Here is a 27076-nt window from a genome sequence, read left to right on the forward strand (position 1 = left end):
CGCACGGGTTCTGGTCGCCTGGGAAACCGCGTGACAACAAGATGGCGGCGCCGTGGGGCGGCTCCGTGGCACTACGCGGTGAGTCCCGGTTCAAAGTTTTGCGGCCCCGGAGTCCCCTACGCAGGCTGGGGCCCTCGCCCCGAGAGCCCGAGGACCCGCGAGTCCAGCGGTTGGGTGGCCCAGCAGGCTTCCGCGTCATGGGAGCGGCTTCAGGTCCCCGCCTACGTGGCTACCGGAGGAGGCGGGAGGAGGCGACGCAGCTCCCGGGGAGGGGTTAGGTCGTGACTGAAGTCGCGTCGTGAGCGCTTCCAGCTGGAGATGGAGGGCTTGAAGGCGTGCAGCCTGCCAGGCTTTGTCCGCTGGAGAAAGCACTGGGCCTGGGGTGAACTGTGCAAATGGACCGCGTAGGTCTGTTGGAGGATATAATCAGTCAAGCACCGCCCTGACTTGGGTCTTAAAGATGTAGGGGCATGGGACACAGCTTTCCTCTCAAAGCCCCAGCCTGAAGGGGACACAGTCCAACCTGTAGGCGTCTCCAGCTTGAGGGGGAAGTCAACAGTCAGTCCCTGGAAGCCCCCATGTGAGGGAAGTAGACGTGGCTCTATCCTCAGGCCCACCTCTGCCCCGGGTCTCAGGAAGGAGGAGACCCAGCCCCAGAAGTCAGGGGTCTCTTATAATCCATGGGAAAATTAATCTGGAGACAGTGTGCTGGTCTGAAGCGAGACAGGAAGCATGAAGTCACTTGCCAGCTATCGTGACAGCCCCAAGGAAGGTCCCTGAGAGCCCCACGAGGATGACCAAAGTGGGCATGGAAAGAAGGAGCTGTGTGAGAGACGTTGCAGAGTTTAACCTGCAAAGTCTGGCGATGGATGGGATTAAGAGAAGAGGAAAGAGAGGACAACTTTGTGCTTGGATGATGGGGTCGCATTAAGAAGGGGGAAGTGGGAGGAGCTTATTTTGAAGGAAGATGTTGAGTTTGGTTTGGGGACTGTGTCCCTTTTTTTCTGAGAGAGCTTTGTTGAGATAATAATTCCCATAATATATACTTCACCCTTTGAAATATAAACTTCAACCGTTTTTCGGATATTCATGAGACTTGGGCAACCACCACCACAATCAATTTAGATATTTTCATCTGTCTAACAAGAAATTCTATACCCTTTATCAACTACACCATATACCCTCGAACGGCCTCCAGCCCTAGGCAATTACCAATCTATTTTATGTCTCTAGATTTGTCTATTCTGGACATTTTATACCAATGGGTTCATAACAATATGTGGTGTTTTGTGATTTTCCCTTAGCATAATGTTTTCAGGGTCCATTCACATGGTGACCTGGCTTCCATTTCTTTTTATTGCTTTCTAATACTCCATTGTAAGAACATACCAGAGTTATGTGTCCCTTGGCTAGTGGACATTAGAGGTGTTTCCATTTTTGCACATTATGAATAATGCTGCCGTGAACATGTAGGTGAGTTTTTGTGTGGATATAAGTTTTCATCCTGTGTAGATCCCCAGGAGCAGAACTGCTGAGCCATAAAGTAACCTTCTGAGGAATCGCCAGACGGTTTTCCACAGCTGCCACGCCATTTTCTGCTCCAGCTAAGATTCCAATCTCCCCATCTCCTCACCAACACTTGTTCACTTCTGTCTTTTTTTTAACTAGTTTCTTTTGAGGGGCTGTTATGGTGATAAGAATTTGGAGAAGGGAGGGGTAATTGGGGCCAGAGGAAACTCATGTAGAACAGTGCTAGCTGGGAGAGGAACATCACCTGTTAGCATGATGGAATGTTCTAAAGATTGACTGTGGTGATTGTTTCACAACTCTGTGAATATACCAAAAACCACTGAACTGTACTTTTTTAAAAGGGTTAAGTATGTGAATTAGATCTCAATAAAGCTGTTTTTTATTTAAAGGTAAATACCGTATGTTTCCATTAATGTAACATTCCTGAAGTAAGAAAACAGTAGTGGTTGCCAGGGTTGAAGATGGTATGGGTGTGACCGGAAGGGGCTGGTATGAGGGAGATCCTTGGGGTGAGGGAATCTCTGTGGTGATGGAGTAGTTCTTTTCTTAAATTATTTATTTATTTATTTATTTAAGATTTTATTTATTTATTTGACAGACAGAGATCACAAGTAGGCAGAGAGGCAGGCAGAGAGAGAGCCAGGGAAACAAACTCCTTGCTGAGCCGAGAGCCCAATGTGGGGCTCGATCCCAGGACCCTGGGATCATGACCTGAGCTGAAGGCAGAGGCTTTAACCCACTGAGCCACCCAGGCGTCCCAATGGAGTAGTTCTTTATCTTGACTATAGTGGCGGTTACCTGGAATGTCCATGGGGGTGACAAAGCATAAAAGGATACAGACATGTAGTGTAACTGTTGGGAGTATCTGGGTGAAGGGCACACAGATCCCCTCCATACTGTTTTCCTAATTTCCTGTGAATCTATAGTAATTTAAAAGTAAAAACTTAACATATGACTAAAGGACAGACAAAAACAAAGAAAAAAAAGAGGAGTTAGCTCAACCGAAGGAAGGGGGCAGGTCGGAGTGGGGACTCCATTCTAGGAAGGAGTTCTGGGCCAGGGGAGCATTTGAGGTCGGGCAGGTTCAAGTGTAGGAGTGAGGGGGAGTGAGGTCAGGAGATGCAGGCAGAGACCAGATCATCTCTGTTAATTTTGAATTTCTTCTTTTGAATTTCTTTTCTCTGGGCAAGAAGGAGCCACTGGGAGCTTTCAGCAAGGCGGTGACATATTGAAAAAAAAAAAAAAAAAAGGAGATGACATATTAGTTTTATGTTTCTGAAGATCCCTCTAGCTGGAAACCTGTGCAGGGAACCAGGAAGGGCTGTCACACTTGGCCACACAAAACAAAAGGATGCCTGGACAAGAAGGCAGGGACTGGGGCAGGCCAGGGGCAGACTGGGAAGGCCGATGGTGGGAGTGAGGAAAGGCCAGGTCTGGGGCAGGAGTCCCAAACTCGAGTGAAGACAGAGAAGTTGCCTCCCAGTGGCACAGCTCCCTTTGCTGGGCAGCTTCGGGGCAGGGGGGAGGCCATGCCACACATTTTCAAAGGGCAGCTGTCTTGGATTTGTCCTAAAAAGACTTGATTCAGGCCCTGATGGGCCCCTTTGGTTCTAGGGTATCTAAATATTAGCCACATAATATATTTAATTCACTGAATAGAGTAGTGGCCTTTAATCCCATCCCTGACGTGCATTCATCTTAACAGAAGAAGAGAGAAGGAGGGGGACAGACATGTATAAGTCTCCTCAGTGTATAGTAACAAAAGCCACAACAGCCACATTAAAATTTTTTTTAAGATTTTATTTATTGGGGCGCCTGGGTGGCTCAGTGGGTTAAGCCGCTGCCTTTGGCTCAGGTCATGATCTCAGGGTCCTGGGATCGAGTCCCGCATCGGGCTCTCTGCTCAGCAGGGAGCCTGCTTCCTTCTCTCTCTCTCTCTGCCTGCCTCTCAGTGTCCTTGTGATTTCTCTCTGTCAAATAAATAAATAAAATCTTTAAAAAAAAAAAAAGATTTTATTTATTTATTTTTAATTTTAAATATTTTTATTTTTTATTTTATTATAATTTATTTATTTAATTCTCGATCAAATGCAGTGCCTGATCCTAGGACTTGAGCTTTGTGTCAACCAGCTCCTTGAAGGATGGAGCCAGGACACAAGTGGGGGAAAATCCCAGGCTCCTGGCCCATCTCTGGACCTGGACCCCCCAACTCCCATCACCCTTTCCCAACCAGGCCAGGGGCCTCCAGGGTCAGAACAGAGAACAGGATATCCAGAGGCTCAGGCCAAGATCAAGCACAAGGATCCTGAGACCAAGCTACTTCCAGAAACCTCTGCAGGGGTGGTGGGAAGAAGTGAGGGGCGCTGATCCCTGGACAGTGCTTCTTCCTGGGAAAAGAAACCATGGAAGAGGAAGTTTCCCTGGTCCCGAAGCCCTGGGCCCCCTCTTTCCCCAAGGACTGACTTTCTTCTTTCTTTTCAGGGAGTTCCTGACAGCTAGTGTCTCGAAGTAGAACTATGGGCTCACCTTTGGCCTCCCTTGGCAAGACCCGAAGAGTGCCCCTGCAGTCAGAGCCTGTGAATCCAGCGTAAGGAACCTGCCTGGGGCGAGGGGGCGGGGGTTAGGGGGTGGGGTGGGGGGATCTTTGTGTTGGTGTCTCTGCCTTTTGGCCCCTGTGGACTAGGAGGATGGCTCCTAGTGTCTTAGGGCAAAAACCAGGAGTTACATAACCTTCCCTGACCACTGGATCTTTCTCTGTACCACTTCCTCAGAGAGGCTCCATAGCTCGTCGGAGCAGACGCTGCCTGGGGCCCTCTGCCAGGGTGTGGGCTGGGTGGGAGTGGCGTGGCCCCCAGGAACACAGAGTTCTGGGGTCGGTTTATCAAAACTGATGGGCAGCTTCTCTGGCCCGGCCCCGTGCTGAGCCCTCAGTAAGGGGAATCCTTTACATCTGCCTCCCGCTTTTATCCTTTTGAAGCATTTTTTACCCCTCTCCTTGCTCTTCTGAACACCACTTTGAGTCATTTGAAGGCCAGGGAGATCTAGGGCAGCTGAGCGACAGGCCTGGGGTCCCACAGCCATTTCACAGCGGAGCTGGGGCTGGGCTTTTGGGCTTGGGAGTGCTTGTGTCTTCCATCCAAACCCCCTGCCCCCCCCTGCCCTGTTCAGCCCTTCCCTGCCCTTCCCCACTGGGACAAGGGGACACCTCGAAGCCTGTCCCTTGGTTTGCCCCAGGGTCAAGGATGGGATCTGGGGAGGAGATTGCCTCGGGAGGCAGAGTCCCAGCCTCCATCTCATTTAGGCTTGGCTGGGCCCCTAGGGCCGGAGCCGCTCCCCTGATGACATTCCAGAGGGTCCTAACTTGTCTGTCTTCCTTCTCCTTCCTGCCCGGGTTTCCAGCAGGCGAGGGATAAAAATCTATGGAGATGGTAAGTGCGGGCTCTGCCCTCATGTCCCCTCTCCTCACACCTCTTGGGTGTCTCTGGGGTCGTGTAGATGGAGAGAAGGGACAAGATGGCAGCCACTGTCAGAACAGCTGGCTCACCCACAGGGCCCTCACGCCTTCCTGAGGACAGGACCCACAGCAGCTCTCTGATTCAGAGGCCCCACACCCTTAGCAGAGATGTCACTGCTAACATGGGAAGCCCTCCACTCACTGTGGGGTTGGCCAGTGGGTGCCAAGAAGCCATGGGGGTCAGACCCCAGCAGTCCTTCCCCTGACAGCCTCCTCCAGCCCATCCTGCCTTTTCCCCCCCAGAAGCCCCATCCTCCCTTGGCTGCCCCGCCAACCGCAGGCTCAGACCTTTGCATCCCAAGCCCATTCTTGCTGCCACCCTGTGGCTGGCATCGGCTACTCAGGTCCTCCTGGGAGCCAGGCTGGGAGAATTGCAAGAAAGCCTGCTCTGGTTGGATCCTTGCTCCCTGACATCCCACGTGTTCTATCTGTGTACACTTGGGGGTACAGAGTACAGGCTGCTTCATCTGGGCCAGAGCCCGGGGCCCCAGTGTTCTCTGGGCCTCAGCCCCAGAGCAGTGACCTGGGCATCCCTGTCTGCAGAAGACGAGGCAGACGTGCTCAATAATGGACTTGGCCCAGAAGAAAAGATCGCTGTCCCTTCCTGCTATGGCGGCATTGGTGCGCCTGTGAGCAGACAAGGTAAGAACAGAGGCCTAAAACGGGTCTGGTCCCCAGCAGCAAGAGAGGGTCTCAGGGAGGGGGTGAGGCCCAGAGAGGCATGGACCTACTCTTGCCTGCTGTGGGTGAGCCCCTGGTCCGCAGACAGCTCTCCTCGCCTGGCCTGCGCTGTCCCCAAAGGACCATGGTGACACCGATCTCAGAGGTGCCCAGAGGGGCCCACTGGGCAGCTTCCCGGTGGAGGGTAGAATGGGCCCGGGCACAGGGGAAACCTGGGCAGAATCATCAGAGTCGGCTGCAAGCCCAGAGGAAGTGGGGACAAGACTAGAAGTTTCCACCAGCTGTAACACCTTGGGTAAGCAATGTTCTATCTCTGTGCCTCCCATTTCCTTGTCTATGAGTGGGGAGACACTCCTCCTCTGAACCCTGCCATGGGATAGAACAGGGAATTGAGGCTGTAAAAGGAAACCAGAAGAGCCTGGCCCCACAACCATACAGGCACAAAGTCTGGCTCTCCTGCAGCCCGGCTGGGGACACACTTGTTAGCAACCCCAGTACCCAGCTCCTCCCGTTAAGGAGCTGTCCCGCGTGCTCTTTGCCTCTCCCCCTGGCATCTGCTCCTCACCCTACTCTCAGCCAGTGTCTGTCCCCATCGAGGTCACAAACAAGGACTCGCCTGTCCTGTCTCACTTCTCTGCACAGCAGCATTCCACAAGGGTCACCGTTCCCTCCTTCTCACATCGCTCTGGGCTCTTCGCCACCATGACGCCACTCTCTCGGGTTTCTTCCCGCCTCTCAGGCTCTTCCCTCTCTTTGCTAGCTTTTTCTTTTCCTCCTAGCTTTTCAGTGGGGATGCTTCTCCCCTGGGTTCTCTCCATCTCTCTCTCTCTCCCCCTCCTGCTTCAGTGAGCTCATCCGCGCTGTAGGCATGGATGGGGTTCGGAGGTCCGTAGAGCCGTTATAGGGCTTTGACTGCAAGGCAGAGAAATCCCTTACTCAGCTAGCACGGACATTGAGGAGGACTTACTGTCCCGCGTAGCACGACATCCAGGAGGCAACTCCAGGGTTGTTAATCCATCCCCTCAAAGACATCATTGAAAGGCCAAGTTTTGGGGTTCCTGGGGGGCTCCGTTGGTTAAACGTGTGTTTTCAGTTCGGGTCATGATCTCAGGGTCCTGGGATGGAGCCCTGAGTCGGGCTCAGCGGGGAGTCTGCTTGTCCCTCTCCCACTACCCTTTCCCCTGGCTTGTGCTCACTCTCTCTCTCTCACTCTCTCAAATAAATAAATAAAATCTTAAAAAAAAAGTTCAGGTTTCTCTGTCTTTCCACTGAGCCATCTTTGGCCTGTCTGCCCACATGGCTGTGTGGCGACACAAGCAGTTCCTGGTTCACCCATACATAGGGCAGCGGGCCAGGAAAGGAGAGGGCCCATTCCTCCCCTCTGGGTCTTCCTTGGTTTCTTTTCCTAGACTTTATTTTGGAGAATGTCTAGCCTATACAGAAATTAAAATAATAGTATAGTGAACACCTGTATGTCTGCCAGCTAGATGCAATAGTGAGTGACATTTTGCCACTAATTTGCTTTTTCTCTGTCCATATACACATATGTATGAATGTAAATGTATTTTTTTGATGAACCATTTAGAAGTCAATTTCAGATATCATGACATTTCACCTCTAAATGCTTCAGTGAGTATCTCTTCCGAATAAGGGAACCCATGCCCACAGGACAGGGACAGCCCCCGAGAATGTGGATGACTCGGAGACGCCCTCGAGCCCCTCTTCTGCACTCAGATTTCCTATATTCCAAAATTAGCTTCTGGCTATTGTTTTTCCTGATCTAGGTTCTAATCTGGGTCGGGCATTGCGTTTGATTGTTATACCTCTGTAGAACAGTGTCCTTGCCTTTTTATTTTTTATTTTTTTTTAAGATTTTATTTATTTATGACAGAAAGACACAATGAAAGAGGGAATACAACCATGGGGGAGCCAGAGAGGGAGAAGCAGGCTCCCTGCTGAGCAGGAAGTCCGATATGGGGCTCGATCCCAGGATGCTGGGACCATGACCTGAGCTGAAGGCAGACGCTTAACAACCGAGCCACCCATGCACCCTTCCTTGTCCTTGCCTTTTTAAGATTAAAATGAAACTGACTCTCAGAAGTCCGGGCCATATGTCCCTCGAAGAGCTCACACACAGATCTTGGTGCTTGCTTGTCCTCTGTGCTGACTCGTTCCCCTATCTGCTGCATTCCTATAAACTGAGGCACACTGTGGGGACAGCATGAGCTGATACAGGCAAAGTATTTTGGACAATCTCTAATATCTAAGTGACAGCTTCTATTACTACTGTTCTTTCTGCTTCTGGGAATCCCTATCGCCCTCCACTGGACCCCCATACTTCAGCCTCCACTCTAGGCCTGGGCTCCAGGACTTTGTCTGTTTGGCAGTCCCCGTGTTCCGTGACTCGGAGCTGGTGGCCACCTTGACCAAGAAGATGCGGGATCTGGAGCGGCAAGTGAGGTCTCAGACTGATGAGCTGCTGTCCAAGGTGGGACCCCAGTAGGGACAGGGCCAGGGTCTGGTCTGAACGGTAGAAGGGCCCAGGCTGGGGAGGTCAGTGAGTTTACTACCATAGTAGGCCAGGGCGGATGGGTTCTAGAACCGTCTCTCCCAATGAACCTCCCAGTTCAAGCCCCAGGTATGGCCTGGGGCTGATCTGGGTCCCTGTGACTTGAGCAGAGAGGCTAAGGGTCTTCTCTACAGCTGAGTGAGGCCGGTAGCCTTGGACAAGGTGGTAGCAGTGGCTGCTGGCTGTGGGGCACTTGGAGGTGCTCCCTGCCTCTCCTCACCACAGTGGAACCACAAGGGTATCTGAGGGGTAGGAGCAGTGGCTGTGCCAAAGGGGGGCAGGGACAGGGTCTTTAAACTCCCCAGTGTTCTACAGAGGCAAGAAGTCTGGGTCTTCCCATCTAGAAGGGGCTCCCTTGCGCTCTGAGAACCCCCAGGTCTGCCTGTCCCTCCTTGTCTTGCTGCTGCAGGATCGGAAGATACGAGCCCTGGAGGAAATGGTGCAGAACCTCCAGGAGCACCAGGGTAAGAGGCTCTCTTGGTCGGCTGCTCAGCCCTCCCAGGACACCTCCCCTGGGCTGGTGGCTGCTGGGCAGCAGGGCTCCATGAGCATCAAGCCCTCATGGGTCCTGGACAGCTGAGCCCAGACAGTGGTTATGATACACCAGGACAATGATGTCCTCTGTGGGACTGAGTCCCCAGAGCGCAGCCGTAGCCCAGCCCCGAGCACTGGGCACGCCATCGAAAGTGTGGAGGAACACAGGCCCCTCGGGAGCCTCAGGGGGCTGAGGTTGGGTGGGGGGTCTCCTGAGAGTCAGTCCGGGCTTCCCCTCTCAAGGTCGGAGGAGAGGCCCAGAGGCAGTTTTCAGGGGACCCCTTGAGTTCTCAAGGGGCAGCTACTCCAAAGGACAGTGAGGGCAGAACGACAGGCAAGGCCAGAGGTGGTCCGGCAGCCTCCCTGCCGCTGATCTTTCCCTGCAGGCCAGGTCAGGACGCAGCAGCAGCAGGACCTGGAGACCACATGCCTGCGGCTCCAGCGCCAGGTTGAGGAGATGGAGGTGAGAGAGGCAGTGGCCCAGAGCTATCTGGCCCTCAGGACCTGGCTCTGGGTCCTCCAGCCCCTGCACGCCCCATGGTTCCATCCTCAGGACTAACCCAGAGTCTGAAGAGCCGGGGAGGATCTAGCGCCCTGACCCCGCTGGGCCCCCTGACCTCCTCGTTCTCGCTGGGAGCCTCTCGGCTCCAGCCACGGGCCTGCCTCTGGTTCCCTGGACACCTTGAGCTCTTCCCACCACAGGACCTTGGTCCATGCTGTTTCCTCTCCTTGAGGAGTGTTTTTCCACCTTCCCCTGGTGGGTCTTTAGTCATCGTCAGTCTCACATCAGGGGTGGGGGCCCTTCCCAGGGGGCCTCAGTCTCCCCTGTGGGACAGTGAGCTCCCACCAAGGCAAGGACTGCTTTCTTCCTGGTCGCTGCTACACAGCCAGGACCAAGCTTAGCGCCCGGTCATGTGTGGTTACTGGTGGGTCATGGCCATCACTTGCCTTTGAACATGGCATCTCACCCACCAGGTGCCACCTGTTGCCCCTACTGACTTATCTATTCACAAGCCAGACTTGAACTGTAGGGACCATAGGCCCAAAGGAGGGTACTAGGTACACATGCCTCCTCAGTGCCCCCCTGCCCCTGATGACTGGCGCTCCCCCACCCCCAAAATCTCTCCCTCTCACAGAGCTGGCTTCCAAAGCCCCATCCTAACTGAGACCACAGAATCAGCGACCAGGCCACAGCTGCGGGAGGGCCCTTGGCTCCCGGGGCCTATTCCATACCCCAGGGCTGCCTGAATTCTCTGCTGAGAGTGCTGGTTGGGGGCCCTGGGGGGGCTTCTCTGAGCTGCTGCCACAGGGGGTGAGGGCCACGCCCACAGCTTCAGGGCAGAAGGTATCTTGGCTCCGGCTCCCACGTTGGTGGCCTTCACACATTGACTCCTCCTTCATTTAACTCAAACAAAGCATCTCTGGGTGCCAGGCAGCCGGCCAGGTGCTGGGATGTAAACGTGGTCCCTGTCCCTGGGGCTGGCAGGCTGAAGGGGACAGAGACATAAACAAGGACGTGGGTACACAAATATTTCTGTGTTTAGCTGGGTGACAGGATAGGGGCAAGCTGGAGTTTGGGCCGCTCTGCGGGGTGGCATCAGGCAGATCTGGAGAATAAAGAGGTGATCAGGGAATGAGGATCAAGGCCGAAGAGATGCCACACAGACTCCTGTGGCTGTGGAGAGCAAGAGGGAGAAGGAGAGACGGCAAGGACCGTCGGGGGAGCCTGTCCACCCGTCATGCGGGGCTGGATTCTGTCCTCCAGGATGGGAGGCCACGGGAAGGTTTTGGAGGCGTGGACGGGGAGGCCTATGGAAGAGCAGTTGGAGTCGTGGGGGGGGGGGGTGCGGGGGGGGGAATAGCTGGGTCTTGAGCGAGGTGCTGGGGCAGAGCGGAGGGATCCGAGTCTGCGTCGCTGGTGGTGCTCAGAGGCCTTGCGCGTCGTGGCCGAGGCCCAGGTGGAGGGGTGCCGTTGACTGAGACTGGAGATCTGGAGGGGCAGAGGTTTGGGAGATGGGGACAACGGAGTTAAGGCTGTTGGGGACGAGTTCATATTGAAATGCCTGTGAGACCTCTGAAGTGTGGCCGGCGGGCCGGGCGCAAGTGAGAAGGAACGAGACGTGTTGGGGGGCTGACGACAGAAACCCGCTGGGTTTGGCACTGGGCGGGCCGGGCCGTTGGTGGTTGCACCTGAGCAGTTCCAGTCAGTAGTGAGACGGGGCTAGAATGGGGTCAGGAGAGAGAGGGAGTCGAAGAAGCAACGAATGACAGGAAGTGTAGACAAGACAGAAGTTTTCCTGTGGCTGGGGGGATGGGAGGCCTTGCCCTAGAGAAGCTGCATGTGGCTCACCAAGTCCTCTGGGTCCTGCACAAGCCCGTGTCCCTGCCCTTCCTCCACTCAGGCCAGATGCACCGGGTGCCCCACTGCCATTGGGGCCACCTTCAGTGAGGTCTTCCTGGCGCCAGACACTGTGCTTTAAGCACTCTATGTGAGTGATCTTAACTGAGTCCTCCTCGCATGCTTCTAGGGCAGGGAGAAGCCTACAGCTCTAGAAGGTGAAATGGCTTCCCAAGGTTCCAGCCAGGAAGTAGCCAAGACCCCAGGGGCCCATGCCTTCCGCCCAGTGGGCGCTGGTTGCTGAGGCCTGAGGCTGGGGACCAGACTGCTGCTGGCTGCTCTCTGGGGGGTTGAGCTGACCACGCCACCCCCCATCTGTTCCTTCTCTCCATACAGCGGTTCCTCGGTGACTACGGGCTGCAGTGGGTGGGCGAGTCTGCGGACCAGGAGGGCTCAGACAACCAGGCAGACTCAGAGGATGGCAAGAGGGACTGGATGACAGCCAAGAAGTTCTGGAAACCAGGTAGAGCAGGGGGTCTGCCCCCAGTCCCTCCTACAAAAGGAGTTCTCCAACACCACTCTGGGCCAGCAGCTGTCCAGAGGCAGTCTCATTCGCACACTGACCCAGGAGCAGGGAGGACAGGCTCTGCCTCCATCACTGAGCACCTGACCTGCCACCATGTTCTTCCTCTGGTCTTGCCTCAGACCCCCTGCTTGCTCATCTTTCAAAGGCCTGAGAGACCCAAGAGATACGAGACACAAGACAACCTCACTTGTGTTGGGCTCCATAGTTTACAAAATGTCTTCCATCCCAAAGTTTTTAAAAAACGAGTCCTCTGCTTTGGAAGCTGCCCTCAGAGCCAGGCTTGACCCCCTCTTTGCGTTCCCTTTTCAGCCTCGCTGTAGCCAAGCCATTGAACTCGCCCTATTTCTCTGGGACTCCTCCATTCTTTTTTCTAAACTTGACCTTTCCTGGTCTAGAGGAATGAACTCCACAAATGTGGAGCTGTAGATCTGGCCATTTCTGAAAGTCCATTCTCTTCAAAGAATGGAGGTGATTGCCCTGAGGTACTTCTCCAGGCTCTGGAGCTGGTCAGAACTGGGTGCTCGTCTCCATTCTACTGCTCACTCCACGTGGGACTTGGGCGGGTGACTTCTGCTCTCTGAGCCTCCAGGTCCCCCTCAGTAAGTGGGGGTGCGCTCTTCCCTGCGGAGTTGAAGGGATCAGCGGGGTCGATGCCGAGCATCTGGCACTCACCTTGCATGTCATCAGCCCCACAGGCGGGGCTTTGCTTGTTTTCCACGGTGACGTGCCAGTGGCAGCCTCCCGGGAGCGTGGGTGAGCATGGCTCCCGAGGGGAGTGTTTGGAAAGTGACAACACCATCTTGATTTAATAACATTCAAAACCTGAGAGTGCTGCCTCCCATTCAGGCCTGAGCTTTGGCCAGATCCCCCTAAATCTCAGGGCACAGCTCCCTCACTGCTTCTTCTAAAAACATCACTTCCCACTTGTACAATATTTGTAGCTTTCAAAGCATTTTCATCAACAGCCTTGACACAAGCCACGGGTTGTTCCATTTTATAGATGAGAATCACTTAAGAAGTCTGGAGACTGTTGAGCCAAGGGAGCAAGACTTAAGGCTCGGAGCCCGTTTAGGAGGTGGTCCCAGTCATCCAGGCAGGAGATGAGAGGACGTCCAGAGGCAGGGTCCTGGCGGGCACGGTGATGAGGAGCAGGGCAGATTTAGGAAGTGGAATCCATGGTCTCGGAGACTGTGCATCAGGGAGCGGACAGGAAGAATCGGGGATGGCCCTGGGACACCCCTTCCCGGGTAGGTGGGGAAGTCCTGAAAGGCGACTGCCAGATGCTCTAAGAACATTCCTGGGGTCTAGCGCTAGGGGTCAGCCACCATGGCACCCTGGACCCCACGCATGCCCCTGTCGGCTTGAGGGCAGCCTTCCTCCTGGCCGGGGGGGACCTCCTGGCTCCTTTGGGGGTCAGCCCAGATAGCTGGCTTCCGGACCTGGCTCTGTGGGCTCCTAGAACAGGGCAGGCCCCGCTCTGCTGTGTTGTATGTTTACGCCCAGAATAAGCTGGCTCTGAAGCCTAGTGCTTCAAAGCTAGAGCAACTTGTGAAAACCACTGTGTGCCCTCCTCCTCTTTGCTTTCTGCTTCTTCAGCATGGAGGGGCCTCAGCTTAGCTTTGCTGCCAGCTGAACAATGAACACTCTTCTGGAATGAAATGAACACTCTTCATTTCCAGCAGCTTTTCCTCCTGGCGCCGCACCCCCCGCCCCCACCTCCTTGGCTTCTCCCCCACCCCCCCAGCTTTGTCCCCAGGTGCCAGGCTGCTGCTGCCCCAAGGGCCCTCAGGGGCATGAAGCCAGCCTCCTGCTGTGGCCCTGATGCCCTGGATCGTTGCTCTGGCTCTCCTTCTGTTGGCCACCACTCCCTGTAGGCCCCAGGCGGCCGTGGAGGTGGGCTGGGCATCTGGATGGGGTAACTGGTCCAGAACCAGGACTCTCGCCCTGGGGAGAAGGGTTCTCTGTCCCACAAAGGGGACCCGGCCCAGGGGAAGCCTTGCAAGGACGTGGCCTCCGGCTGGATCATTCACCCCTCCCTACCCTCTCTACCCGTGAACTGAGCATTAACTAGGATGCCAGGCCCTCCAGGGTGTGCGGGGACTTGAAAGGGATGGTCCTGCTCTGGTGCAACCCGTTGCCAGGTGTTGAGCCTCAGGGCTGAGAGCTCCTTGCTTTCCCTTCACCATCGCCTCAGAGCTCCCCACTCTCACTCAGCTCCGTCCTCCCCACTCTCACTCAGCTCCGTCCTCCCCACTCTCACTCAGCTCCGTCCTCCCCACTCTCACTCAGCTCCGTCCTCTCTGAGCTCCTCCTTCCCCGTCCCTGTCCCCTCTGAGCTCCTTGCTTTCCCCCTTCCCTGTTCCCTGAGCTCCTTGCTCCCCCTTTCCTGTTCCTTAAGCTCCTCCCCCTCATCCTTGTTCCCTCTAAGCTCCTCCTCCCCCTCATCTGAGAGCACCGAATGCCATTGTGCACGTGGTGGTTCTTGCAGGCCACTGATGGTGGATGAACAATGACCGAGCCATGGTTACTTAGCCCCTGCCAGGCTGCAGAAAACCCAGCATGGAGCCTGGCCCAGGGGCCCGGGCATCGGGCCTGTGTGCCCAGGCCTGCATGGTCCGGCACACGACCTGCTGCACAGGGCAAGGTGGGAACAGTGGGAACGGGGTGCACGGTGCTCAGCTGCGGAGGCCAGAGGATTGGCTGTGAGCCGGCAGGGACCAGACTCTCAGGGCCTGATTTCTTTTCCACCAGCCCCGCTGAGAGCAGAGCGAATGTAGCTCCCCCAAGCAGGGCCAGGCTTGCGGAGGTCTGGAGACAGCAGTCTGGTTCCTGCCCGGCCTTTGCGTGAAGCGGTGGGGACAGGCATGCCAGGGCCCCAGGGCACCGTGGTGGTATTCGCAGCAGCAGGTGGCCCTGCCTGATGTGTGAGGAGCCAGCCCAGAGCAGCCCCACCACTCCCCTGCTGAGTGCGGCCCGGGCCGGCCCTCCTCTGGGCTCCGTGGCCTCTGCAGCAGTACTAACCACGTGCATGGTCATTGCGTCACCCTGTCTCCTTCACTCAAGTATGAGCGTGAGGAGGGCAGGACTGTGGGTGTGGGCACAGCCATGATTCTCAGGGCCCAGCAGGGCTTGGGCAGTCTGGACATATTGGCGGGACAGAGGGAGGAAGGAATGGATCCAGTATGTGCTTCTTGAACTCCCACTCCGGGCCAGGCCCAGGTCTCGATCCTGTAGCCTGTGTTCAGGGAGTGCCCGCTGTGGTTGGAAAGACAAGCAACCAGGAAAGGACAACGGCCTGGGATACGTGTCGTGCTCCCCAGTGGGCCTGAGGGCTCCAGGAACTCAGGAGGCTGAGTCTCTGAGGCGGGGGCTCCTGGCAAAGCCTCTCAGAGGTGGTTCCCTGAGCCGGTGGGGAGCAAGAGGGTAGGGTGTCAGTGACAACAAAGGCCACCGTCTGCCAGGCACCTCCTCTGAGCCTCACAGCCACCTGTGAAGTAGAGACTGTAACTGTCTTAATTTCATAGAAGAGGGGACCCAGGCCCAGAGAGGTCAACCCACTTGTCTAGGATCACACAGCTTGGAAGCAGTAGCCCTGGGAGGACGGCTCCAGAGAGTGATGGAGGAGCAGGCTGAGGGGAGGATGGGGAACCTGGGTCCCAGGGGTCTCAGGCTTTAGGCCAAGGAACTTGGTCTTGATCTCCATGCCTCCCCAACTCTCCCCCCACTTTAAAAAAAAAGATTTTATTTATTTATTTGACAGAGAGAGATCACAAGTAGGCAGAGAGGCAGGCAGAGAGAGGGGAGGAAGCAGGCTCCCCATCAAGCAGAGAGCCCGATGCGGGGCTCTATCCCAAGACCCTGGGATCATGACCTGAGCCGAAGGCAGAGGCTTTAACCCACTGAGCCATCCAGGCGCCCCTTCTACTCCCCTGTTTAATAAACTTACGGGTGCTCAAAGTTGGATGAAGGCTCAGAGATGATCTTTCCCTGCACCACACCCCTCCTTAGAAAGGGAGCCCAGGGAGCAGTGTCCCAGAGGCAGCCTGCATGGTCTCTGAGAATAGAGGCATAGGGTCACCTGGGCCCTGAAAGCTGCCTGAGCAGGAGCATGTCACCTTACAAGGCCCTGTCCCCTCATTTCTAAAACAGGAGTGGTAATACCTGCCTCTAGGTGCTCGGCACGAAGTAACCCTCACTGAGTCGTCCTTACAGTCAGTCCCCCCCAGCTGGATCTTGCTGGATGGGACAAAAGTTCCTATTCTCTCCCATTCCATGGACGGGAGAGCTGCAGCTCTGAGAGGAAATGCCTCAGCAGACCTCTGACCTGCCTTACCCCATGTGACCTGGCAATGGGCCAGGCTTCTGTGGCACACTCCCTGCTCTTTGGTGCCAATGCCAGGCTAGCTGCCTTGTTCTCAGGCCTGTTTTGCCTGGAGATGCAGTTGTATCCCGGGCCCCTGGACTCCCTGCAGGCTGCTGCCGCCGCGGGCGCCCGCCCGGCCCACCCCACGGTGACTTCCCCACGCCTTAGCCCCACTGGCTGAGAGCCTCCAGGGCTGACTTTCTGAGCAAACTCTTTTCCCTCCAGTTGCTTCTTGGCATCCTCCCCTGGGCCTCCACCTGGCCCCTCCCTGTCCATCACCCCTTGTCCTTCAGCTCCCTGGAAAAGCCTTGGCTCCCGGACGCAGCTGGATCTGAGTGCATCTGAGGCAGCGTATCTGAGTGGTCCTTGGTGGTGTGGTTTGTGTGGGCCCAGACCTCTGACCTTTCTAGGCTTCACTTTTCCCGTCTGTACGAACATAGGGGTAGAGGCAGGGGTTCAAGGAGATGAGCTTTTCTGATGCCATTTTTAGGTTTACCAGTGTGTTCCGAATGTAGTTCGTTGTTAAAGAGAAAAGTGCCTTGCTATTGTTCTGACTCATGCCGGGGATGCCCAGGGTGTTCTGTGAGTTTTTCTTGGGCGTCTTGGGAAGTCCAGGGGACCCTGGAATGAGGTGGGGGGCAGGTGCAGCCCGTACCACCTGGCAGATGTAGGGGAGGGCGGAGTCCCGCTGGGGCCTTGAGCAGCCACAAAGGCAACAGGAAACAAAGCCACCCACATCGGTGTTTCCTCGCCCCGCCCCATAGCTCCAGACCCCCCTGTCAGTTGCTGTGAGGAAAGGGATTGGGGCCTTGCTGTCCTGGTGAAAACAGGAGGTTTTGTAAGGGCTACGCTCCAGGGGATGACGGACTTGGGAGCTAGATCCCTTCAAAGACCCACAACAGGCCCCGGCCTGGCCCCTTCCAGCATCCCACCTGCCCTCCAGCCTTTCTGTTCTGGTGTCTGTTGTGGCTGTCCCCACTGCCCCCTGAAGCTTAGGCACACCTGTGTGTGCAACACATTTTTCAGAAGAGGGGGCCCAAATGTCTGTCAGCTTCTCAGAGGGGTGTGTGGCCCACAAATAGTGGCACAGGCCAAGGTCTGCCGCATATGTGTTCTGTCCAGCAGTTGTCCCAACATTCCTCCCTACCCCCCAACAGCCATGCGTCCCTACCCCAACCCCCGCTTCCTGATGGTGCGGATGGGTGGGAAAAGTCAGCCCCTCCTCTTGCCAAGTGACCTGGGGCAAGTCATTTTTCATCTCTGTGGACCTGTTTCCTCATGTGTCAAATGGAGATAAATGACTCCTGCGTCATAGCCTCTAGGTTGGCCTGAGGCCCGTTGGCACAAGGCAAGAATTGGTAACAATAACCCCCACGGCAGAGGGCCTGCTCCGAGCGGGCCCTCTCACGGTCACCTTCCTGGACCCACGTAGGAGGGGAGGCTGTGGTGCACAGCTTTTCATGTCTTGACCAAGGTCACATAGGTAGAAGCTGAAGAGCTGGGATTTGAACCCAGAGGATCCCCAGAGCTGACACGGGTGTGGAGCTGGAACAGATCCCACCCCTGCTCCATTAAGAGCAGCCATTAGCCTTCTCTAACCTGTGGTCTCCTCATGTGAAGAATGGGGGCGAGCACAGCCCCTACAGCATAAGGGTTGGTAGGACAAGAGGGGCACGAGAGGTCTGGAGCCCCTAGCCCAAGTGAGGAATCAACAGAAGACGGCGGTTCTGCAGGGCAGTTGTTCTTCTCCCTCTTCCCCCGCAGCGAGGTGGCCACTGACGGAGATGCCAAGGCCACCGCTCAGCCAGCCGGGGCCATGGAAGTCAGGGCTGCTGGAGCGTGCAGCTGCCCAAAGAGAGGCTCATGACTGTTTATCCTCTTTGCCAGGGGACTCACTGGCGCCCCCCGAGGTGGACTTTGACAGGCTGCTGGCCAGCCTGAAGGATCTCAGTGAGCTGGTGGTAGACGGTGACACCCAGGTGACACCAATGCCTGGTGGAGCACGGCTCCATGTCCTTGAGCCCATCCCACTGAAGCTCTATCGGAATGGCCTCATGATGTTCGATGGGCCCTTCCGGCCCTTCCGTGACCCCTCCACACAGGTAGGTGTTGTGGGGAGGGGAGACAGGCCACTCTGGTGGCCTTGCCCTGCCTTCCCTGACCATTAGCTGGAGATGGGGGCGGGGCAGCTCAACCTACCCTCCATAGGTACCCAAGTCCACGTGCAACTTGCAGACTGTGCCCCCAACCCCCACCCCCCCCAAGTCCTGGAGCCCTGAGAACATCCAGAGTGTGATCCACTGGGTAAATCCAGGGCCCAGGGCTGGCTGTCCAGAGGGGAAGCAGAGCATGGGGCACGGCACTGGTCCAGCTGGGCCTCACTCTTTCAATCCCTGCCGCAGCGCTGCCTCAGAGACCTGCTGGATGGCTTCTTTCCTTCAGAGCTCCAGCGGCTGTACCCCAATGGGGTTCCCTTTAAGGTGATGGGCTGCTCCTCACACCACCCTGTGTGAGGAGTTTGGAGGGGGTGGGGGCGTCCCCTAGTCTGAGGTGGGAAGCCACTCTCCCCCCGCAGGGAGCCCTAGTCTGATGACCTCTGGGAGGAGGGTGAGCCTCAGCCTGGTGGAGAGGGGAGTAGGGAGCCTGCAGGGGTCTCAGTTGCTCCCTCAGCGAGGGCGCAGGCTGGAGGCTAAGCAGCAGGCAGTGCCCCCTGCTGGCACCCTGGAGGCACAGCCTTCAGCCTTGCAGGGCCACTGCCCCTCCCCAGCATCCAAGATACCTTGATGGCTCCGGGTTCCCGAGGTTCTATGCAAACGTGGCCTGGTTTGCCCTGGAGGCTCCTGAAGCCATCTGTTGGTTGTGGAAGGCAGTGCTATGGGGGACAAACGTTGGGACTAAAGGACAGGGCATGTGCCAGCCCCCTGCTGGCAGGGGTGGGTGAGGGTGAGACAAGGGGTGTGGTGGTGGGAGCATGGGGAGGGGGGTGCGGTGTGTCACTGCACAGTGAGGGTACGCGAGGGCGTGTGCGCCGCCACCACCTGGGCTTGGAAAACCGTGAGTCATGACTGGGGGTGTTTGAGGCAGTCCATGCCAAGGCGGGGCTTTGCCCTCTCCTAACACTGTGGTGCCTTGTTTCCTGGCTGGCTCCCGAGAGGGGCTCTCTGGGAGGATGGCAGTACCGCAGCTCCAGCCGGCATGCTTGCAGAAGCTGGGCCCAGGTTGGGGACAGTAGCATGAACTACAGCTCTCTGCTCTCTTGGGGGCCTCAGTTTATCTGTAAAATGGGGATTGCTTCAGACTGTCCCTTGAGCCTATTACTGGGGGGAGGGTGTGGTGGGGGCTGGTGTGGGGAGGCCTCTGTTTGGGCAAGAGTAGGGTGGAGCCCAGGGCTGAAGGTCTAGGCCCACCGCTGCCCACCCTTCTTGCCAGGTGAGTGATCTGCGCAATCAGGTCTACCCAGAGAATGGGCTGGACCCATTCCCAGGTGAGGGCCGCGTGGTGGGCCGTCAGAGGATTCACAAGCTGCCGGACAGGATGGAGCACCCAGGTTAGCTTGGACTTGAGGCTGAGCCTGGTGGTGGGACACGGTGTGGGATGATCTCCGGGTAGCCTCCTCCACCATCATCCATTCCTCACAGCCCCTCCCCAGGCCAAGGCTCCCAATGCACTCCCTGCAGGCTCCAAGATGACTCCTGAGAAGTTTCTGAACAGGCTCCCCAAGTTTGTGATCCGGCAAGGCGAAGTGGTTGACATCCGGGGACCCATCCGAGACACCCTGCAGGTGAGGCCAGCCCTAGCTCCCCCAGCCTTCTTAGGCTCCCTGGACCAACCTGCCCGAGAAGAGGCTTGTCTGGAGATTCGGGCTCACGGGCTGCTGAGGAGGGCCTGGACGGAGAGATGAGGCTCTCAGGGCAGTTTCACTGTCTCCTGAAAACAGTGTGGGGAGGGCTCTGGGCTGGCACCCAGAGAGGGGCTGGACTGGCAGCCTTGTGGCTATGAGGCGGAAAGCCAAAGTCCAGGCCAGGCATGAGCCCAAGGACTAGGCCACCTCTTCGACGTCCAGTCCGGAATATCCAAATCAGTCCTGGATTCCCCTTCCCGGTCCTTAGAACACATCATCCTCCCTCCCCCCTCCCCGTCCTGCTGCTCCTCCCGCATCTCCACCTGTGAAAGGTACCAAACCTCAGTTTCCTACCACTCTACCTCCTCCAAGTCCTGTTTGATCTGTCCATCTCTAGCACACCTCCCAAATCCATCTCTTCTCTCCTTTCCCTCTGCCCACCTTCCTAGCCTTAGCCCCCGAATGGCCGTCTCAGACACCTGTGGTAGCTTCTCGCTGACCTGTCACCCCCACTCCTGCCTTGCCTGCTGCCCTCCCCCAGCAGTCTGTGTGTGTGTGAGAACATAAATTGGATCTGGGCTTTCCCTGTTGAAACCCTCCAGTGGTTCTTGGAAAAGGCCAAGCTCTCATCCCGGCACTCAAGGCCCACCATCCCTTGCCGGTCCCCTTGCCCTGTCTAACTTTTTCTTTCTTCCAGCTCAACCTGATTCTCAGCTTCAGCCACGTGAACGGCTAACACTTTCTCAAACGTATCATCTCCCAGAGAAGGCTTCTCTGACCAGGGCTTCTTTCCCTGCATTCCATTTCTGCGGCCTCCTCATCCTTAGTCATGGCTTAGGGTGAAGGGAAGGCCTTCCCTGACCCACGCTGGGTTAGGCCTCCAGCCCAGTCATCGTGTGGGGTTCTGTCTCCCCCACTAGCCTGAGGGAACTTAAGGCTTCTTAGGGGAATGATGGGGCTGCGTCCCAAAGCTTTCCTTCCATTTCCTCCCCCTTTAGCTCACTGGTCTCATCCACCCTTGTCCAGGAGAAGTCCCCTCTAAGGGTTGGGGGGAAAGCTGTCTCTGGCAGTACCCAGGACTCTGTCTCCTTTCATCGATACCTTCCAGAACTGCTGCCCATGGCCGGCCCAGGTCCAAGAGATCGTGGTGGAGACACCAGCCTTGGCTGCTGAGCGTGAGAGGTGAGGGCAGAGTGAGGAGGTGAGGAACTTGGGGTTGGGCCACCAGGGGGCACTGATGGCCTTTAGGCCCACAGGAGCCAGGAGTCACCCGAGTCACCAGCACCTCTGCTCTCCATGCTGCGCATCAAGTCTGAGAACGGTGAGAAGGCCTTCCTGCTGATGATGCGGCCCGAGGACACTGTTGGTGATGTGCGCACCCTGCTTGCAAAGGCCAGGTGGGTATGGGGCAGGGCTGGCAGCTACAGGGGTCTCTGGGCCCAGGACTCAGTCTGATCCATTCTGCCCCGTCCCCAGGGCCGTGGACACCACCAGCTTCGAGATCATCAGTACCTTCCCACCCACGGTCTACAGCGACAACACAGTCACACTGCAGGCCGCGGGCCTGGTGCCCAACGCAGCACTGCTGCTTCGCACAAGCCGGGCCCCGCCGCCGGCTCCAGGCCCCAGCTCCAAATAAAGAGCCTGCTCCCACACAGGCTGCTCCATGAGGCTCTCTTGGCCAGGCAGACCCGCTGGGCGCCAGGGAAGGCCCGGGGCCCAGCTAGGCTGGGGCGGGGGGCGGTACCGACCCGCCCCCTCTGTAACATGAGCCCCAGCTGGCAGGCCTGGCTGCTGGGTCTTTGTCCTCTAGGTTCCTCTTTCTTCCCAGAAGGGCTAAGCAGATCCAGTGGAGGGAAGGCGGGCTCCAGCTCAGCCTCGGCAGGCTAGAAGAATCTCCTGTGCAAGTGTGCCAGCGGGCGGATCCCTGTGCGCAGATGGGGACACTTCCTCAACACTCTGCACAAAGCCTCTGCACTCTGCACTGTCCCCAAACTGGGTGAACCCACTTCCATGAGACATGCACTCAGGGCCAGTTTGTTGGAGCCCTGGTCAGCGGCCACATGGCACAGCCACATTACCAGCTGGCACACAGATGTGCCACACTCACCAAGTCAGGTGTGTCAGGACACCATCCCTTGCGTGTGAATCAGGAGGTGACCCACCCACACTGGTTCCAGAAACACAGGTCTGCATGGGTATGCATGTGCCAGACATACACCCACAGACATGCACAATCACACACACGGGTGCCACACGGGAGACCACTCAGGTGAGCTGCCCTCAGGAGCACAGGCTCAGCACCGTCCCGTCTACCAGCCTCGCTCAGAGCAAGAGCCCAGGTCATATCAAACAGACATGCTGTCAGTGGAATGGGACATTTAATTGTCTCTAGGGTGCTCCCAGGACAGGGAATGCGGGGCCTTTGGCAGAGCCCTGGCTAATGGAACCAGCAAAGGCACCCATCAGCCAGGGCCAGGCAGGGTGGCAGCCTCAGGGCCTGGCTGAGGACAGCCAGCACTTGGGCTGTTGCTTAAGACAATTTCTGAAACTAGTGGGTAAGGAATGTTGCCTTTGAACAGGGAGGGGAGGAGAAGGGGCTTGGGTTGGGGGGAAAGATTCCAAGGTCAGAAGGTTTTAGGATAACAGGGAGTTGGTCATAAGGTCCTTCATGGCCGGGCGGTGGCTGGGGGGCATGTGGTGACGGGAGTCCAGCGGGCTCAGGCCAGCTTCAGGAACTCCTGCAGTGTGTTTTGTTCCACAGCCTCCACGAAGAGCTCATAGTCCTAGGGGAGGGGAGGGGAGAGGCGGTCACCTGAGTGCTGGCATTTTGTCTCAGGTCTGACTCTGACTTCTGACTCAGAAGTCCTCCTACACTTCCCCACTCCCAGCCCCCGGGGCCCATACCCCACAGTACTGGTCCCCGTTGACAATCTGGGGTGGGGTGGCCTTGGGGTTGCCCGCCAGGGCTCGCATCTCATCCCGCAGGGCGTTGTCCTGGGAGATGTCCACTAGCTGGTACTGGATGCGCTTCCCATCCAGGATGCGGGTCACCTCGCTCTGCTGGGACTTGATCTGGGGGTAGAGGGCGGGCAGGGGTTAGTGAGCAGACTGGAGGGCTGACGAGGGAACCCCGGGCAGAAAGAAAGCGGCTGTGGCCAGTAGTTTTTGTCCCCCTCCACAGCGTTCTGGCCACTAGGGAGTTAGGACGATGAGTCAGGCTTGCGGTGGTGCAGGAGAAGAGGGACCACCATGCGGAGGAGAGTTAGACGAAGAAGGGAAGTGGGATAAAGTTCGGGGGGGGGGGGGCGGGGGAGAGAGGAGCTCAGCGAGGGGAAGGCAAGGCACGCCTGGGTGGAGGCTGGTAAGGGGCCACCCCCGCCCAGGTACGCACAAATTGGAGGAGACGAAGGGCACCATCAGGACGTGATGGGGTGGTAGTGGGGTTGCAGGGAGTGCGTGTGGGAGCAACGGGATGGGCGTGGGCAGCTCGTGCTGGGGCTGCTAAGGCTCCAGGATGCCCAAAAGAGGGGTTCGAGTCTGGAGCCCACCTCGGGACCGGACCCCAGAGGCCGAGCCTCGCACCTCGTCACCCCCCCACACCCCCGTCCTGCCCCCGCCCTGGGGGTGGGTCTCGGGAGCCGGGGGCCGTAGCGCCCAGACTGCGCCGGCCGCCAGCGCGGCCCAGGCGTGCACTCACTTCGCGGGAGCCGGTGACGGACGTGCTGTAGACGCGCAGGCCGCTCATGCTGCGGGTGGACGGGCAAGCCGACAGGCGGACGGACGGCTGTAGCGGGAGCTGCACGGCCTAAAGACGACGCCGCGGCGCTCGGGAGCGGTTTCCTTCCTGCTCAGCCCGCGAGTCACCGCTCTCGGGACCAATGGGCGGCACGGGTAGGCGTGCGGCCGGGGCGGAGCCTGCGCGACCCCGCCCTGCGCGCCGCTGTCCCCCTCCCCTCCCCCTTCAGTGGCCGGGCTTGCCAAAGACCCCAGGGCTCAGCGAGGCCCCCCCCTACGGCTTTCCACAGATCTGGGGCTCAGTGTGAGGCTGGGGAGTAGCCTGGGTGGCCGGAAAGGCCAGGGAAGGGAGGGTGAGGGTGTGCAAAGGCGCCTCCTCAGCCTCCCCCGAGCTAGCTGCACCCAGCCATCCACCGCTTGGTGCCACGATAGCGCAGCCCAGCTCAGAGCTTTGAAGGCTTGGGGCGTTTTGGAACGTACAGTGCCTTGGCTAGGGGACCTCACTCTAAGGAACCCCCTCCCACAGTCCCCAGGGTGACACTCACACCTGGGTAACCCCGTGGCACACCAAAACAGGGACAGCACCTCCCCTCCCCCCCCAGGAGATTTCCCCCAAAGTTCCTCTCTACTCAGGCAGGTTTAGACAAGGAAGGGTGGTGGCCAGAGACAGGGCCACACCCTCAAGGCACCAGATGGAGGCCAAGGTAAGAGGCTGCTAGCTCTAGAAAGGGTGGAGGCAGAGGCTGGCCAGCACTCCTGAGAGCCTGGCCCACCCTCGTGAAATACCCACAGATGATCTTAGGGAGGCCCTAGCTCAACCTCAACTCCAGATGGCATTCTAAAGCTGCTCCTGCTCCCAGAAAAAATGGGAAGGGGTTCAGACAGAGCAGACTCTAGCAACCAGTCCAAATCTGGAGGCTTGGCTGGCTGGCTGGGGTGGGACAGGATTCCCCTCACAAGTCCTCCCCAGGTCCAGGGCTTGAATGGCAGCCCAGGAAGATAACCCCAGCTCCCTAAAGCAAACAGTGCCCTGCCTGGCTCCAGAGAAGCTGCCACCTCACAGCAACCTAGAGGCAGCTGACTTCCTCTCAGATGATTACGGAAACTCTTTCCAATGACAGACTTGCTCAATGACTCGGGCAACTTCACCCAATAGAAAGTCGTGTGGGAAGGGCTCTTATTTGTCCCCACAGAGAACAGAGGAGCGGAAGTGGTAGAAACAGCCGTGAGACTGGACCTGCCAAAGGTTCCTCCTTGCTGCCATCTGGGGAACTTGGCTGAACACCCAGCCCTTGGCCCCAACAAGCCAAAATGAAGGGTGGAGTAAGGGATGGTGGTGATGGTGATGGAAAACTGAAGAGTTTGTTAAATATTTTATTTTGTAATCAAAATAGGCAATACAAACCAGTTGACATAACAAGGATTCATATAAATAACTGCTTATAAACTTTGAGGAAAAATACCCGTGAGCATGGTGGCTGGGCTCCCAAAACAGGGTGGAGACCAACCAGGCAGCTCTGCTTTTAGGAGGCAGGAAGGAGCCCAGAGGCTGAGGAGGACCGCTGGGTGGGGCTGTTCTGAATGGAAGGGATACATCACTCCATAAATAAGACACAGATCTGTAAAAACACTTAAGGAGTCTCATTCAGACCCAAGAGTGAGGTTCAGGATGCTTCTCTAACTGCTCAAGGCTTACCAACAAACTCCTGGTGGCTGGCTCTGGGATTGCTCTGCTCCTGCACACCCTTCCAAGGCCCTGGCTGGCTCCAGATCTAGCGCAGGTCTGGGGCCAGCCCAACAACCAGATACGAACAATTGTGTTGAGAGATGCCCCCTAAATGAGGAGGCAAGAGAAACCGGAAAGCAGAGGGTCCAAAGGCCCCAAACAAAACCCAGCAAATAAGCTATACCTTAGAGCCAAACTATACTGGGTACTCTGAACTCTCAAGAAGCCGCAGAGCAAGAAAAGGAAAGGACCCTGCCCACAAACAAAAGAGAGGCACAAGTCAGGGCTGGGCGCCAGCCCTTAGACACCAGGAGGAGGAGGCAAGCAGCTTTTGACAGTTGCCCCGTGGTATTCTAGGGGAAAATCCTGCTCAAATCCAGAACCATAAAGAAGAGTTTGCAAGGGGGCTACCTGACTGGCCTGAGAACAAAAGAGAAGGGAGCTATGCTAACCACATGGCCATGCCCCCAAAGGACAGGGCAGCTGGAGAGTGGCGCATCCTACAAAATGGCATGACAGCACAGATGGAGGAGACCTGGATAGAATCCTTAGGCCAATTCTAGTGGGAACTTTGCTAATAAACAGATCACCCTGAGGTGTCTGTGAGAACAAGAGCCCTGAGGAAGCAGCAGTGGGGCCATGCCTAAGAACACCCAAGAAAGCCAGCTCAGATCCCAGGCAGGCTGACCTACTGGCCTGAGAATTCTCACATGGCCATCATGACTGGTACTCAGACTTTCCAGGCCCTTTTACTGAACTCTGCCATCAGCGGGACCAAGGTATGGAGTGGGAATGAATACAGATCCATCCCAGAGGATGGAAAAGGGAATTGAGCAGCCTGTTTAACTTTGACATCAGCCAGGGGCTGGAACAGTCTGTGAGGACTTATCAGGTAACCTGAAGTTAATTAGTAACTCACCCTCAAAGGGTAAATCCAATGACAGGACAAATGCAATCCAACAATGCAAAGCCAGTATGGGGCAGGGTAGGCACCCTTCACACCGTTCCTTAATAAGCCCACCGCCCCAGACGCAGGTTCTTAACCCCCTCCACCCCTTCTCTCTGGGAATAGCAGCAGACAGGAGGCAAGAGATTGTCAGGGCAGAACCTGGCAGACTGGCGCTCAACAGACCAGATCTTCCCTGGGGGAACAGAGCGTGTGCCACCCCCCAGCATTCTTCACTGTGTAACACAGTTTTCTCCCATATCCTGGGCATATCTGTCTGACATGGTGGTCCTTAAGTCCTCGATGTCACGGCGCAGCTGTTGAACCTCTTCTAGTTTCCTCTTGATCACATCCGGCTTCTGCAAATCCAGCTGAGTCCCCGGGTGATGTGCAGCTGAGTAGGAGAGCATTTCAAGAGAATGTTAGTGAGTCAGTTAGGAGGTGCTTTCATGGAGGGGACAGTAAGGATAAGTAGTTCTCTGAGGCCCATGATCTGGGAACATGGCACATTGTTTCAAGCAGGCTCCATGCTGGACTTGAACTCATGACCCTGAATGAGATCAAGACCTGAGTCAAAATCAAGAGTCGGATGCTTAATCCACTGAGCTACCCAGGTATCCCAGGACACAGCATGCTTTTACAAAAGCAAATGGAATAGTGGGCTAAAAACTTGCTGCCTCAGGGCCATTTTTTGTTTGTTCTGCATTCAG

At 56.7% G+C, this 27076-nt stretch overlaps 3 protein-coding genes across 17 annotated transcripts in view; 1 reads left to right on the plus strand and 2 right to left on the minus strand.

Moving 5' to 3' along the window:
• On the plus strand, positions 1-22648 carry UBXN11 (UBX domain protein 11). 11 transcript variants are annotated; one of them, XR_004289916.1, is made up of 15 exons: positions 1-78; positions 4012-4117; positions 4930-4958; positions 5588-5686; positions 8113-8213; positions 8662-8758; positions 9215-9291; positions 11563-11689; positions 18003-18217; positions 18518-18595; positions 19545-19662; positions 19754-19896; positions 21065-21138; positions 21268-21353; positions 21433-21523. XR_004289916.1 is itself a non-coding variant. In XM_032361740.1 (15 exons), exons 2-15 carry the CDS (start codon positions 4047-4049, stop codon positions 21844-21846), a joined length of 1758 nt encoding a protein of 585 aa, XP_032217631.1. In that variant the 5' UTR covers positions 1-78; positions 4012-4046; the 3' UTR covers positions 21847-22648. The 11 variants fall into 11 exon arrangements, 10 of the variants coding, with proteins under 10 accessions (XP_032217631.1, XP_032217634.1, XP_032217633.1 ...); XM_032361740.1 differs by having other exon boundaries at positions 21213-21327; positions 21433-22648; XM_032361743.1 differs by having other exon boundaries at positions 19793-19896; positions 21213-21327; positions 21433-22648.
• On the minus strand, positions 22321-23802 carry SH3BGRL3 (SH3 domain binding glutamate rich protein like 3). Its single transcript, XM_032361750.1, has 3 exons — positions 23657-23802; positions 22864-23031; positions 22321-22742 (listed from the first exon to the last, which is right to left on the minus strand). Exons 1-3 carry the CDS (start codon positions 23702-23704, stop codon positions 22677-22679), a joined length of 282 nt encoding a protein of 93 aa, XP_032217641.1. The 5' UTR covers positions 23705-23802; the 3' UTR covers positions 22321-22676.
• CEP85 (centrosomal protein 85) overlaps positions 22321-27076 on the minus strand; it is a 36665-nt gene continuing 31909 nt past the window's right edge. For all 5 annotated transcript variants that reach the window (XM_032361736.1, XM_032361738.1, XM_032361737.1 and 2 more), the window contains 2 exons: positions 23657-26760; positions 22321-22742 (listed from right to left, as the gene is read on the minus strand). In XM_032361736.1, coding sequence (XP_032217627.1) covers positions 26600-26760 — 161 coding nt within the window. In that variant the 3' untranslated portion in view covers positions 22321-22742; positions 23657-26599. The remainder of the gene's footprint in view (positions 22743-23656; positions 26761-27076) is intronic.

The sequence above is a fragment of the Mustela erminea genome, chromosome 10, assembly GCF_009829155.1.
Source record: "Mustela erminea isolate mMusErm1 chromosome 10, mMusErm1.Pri, whole genome shotgun sequence".
Lineage (NCBI taxonomy): Eukaryota > Metazoa > Chordata > Mammalia > Carnivora > Mustelidae > Mustela > Mustela erminea.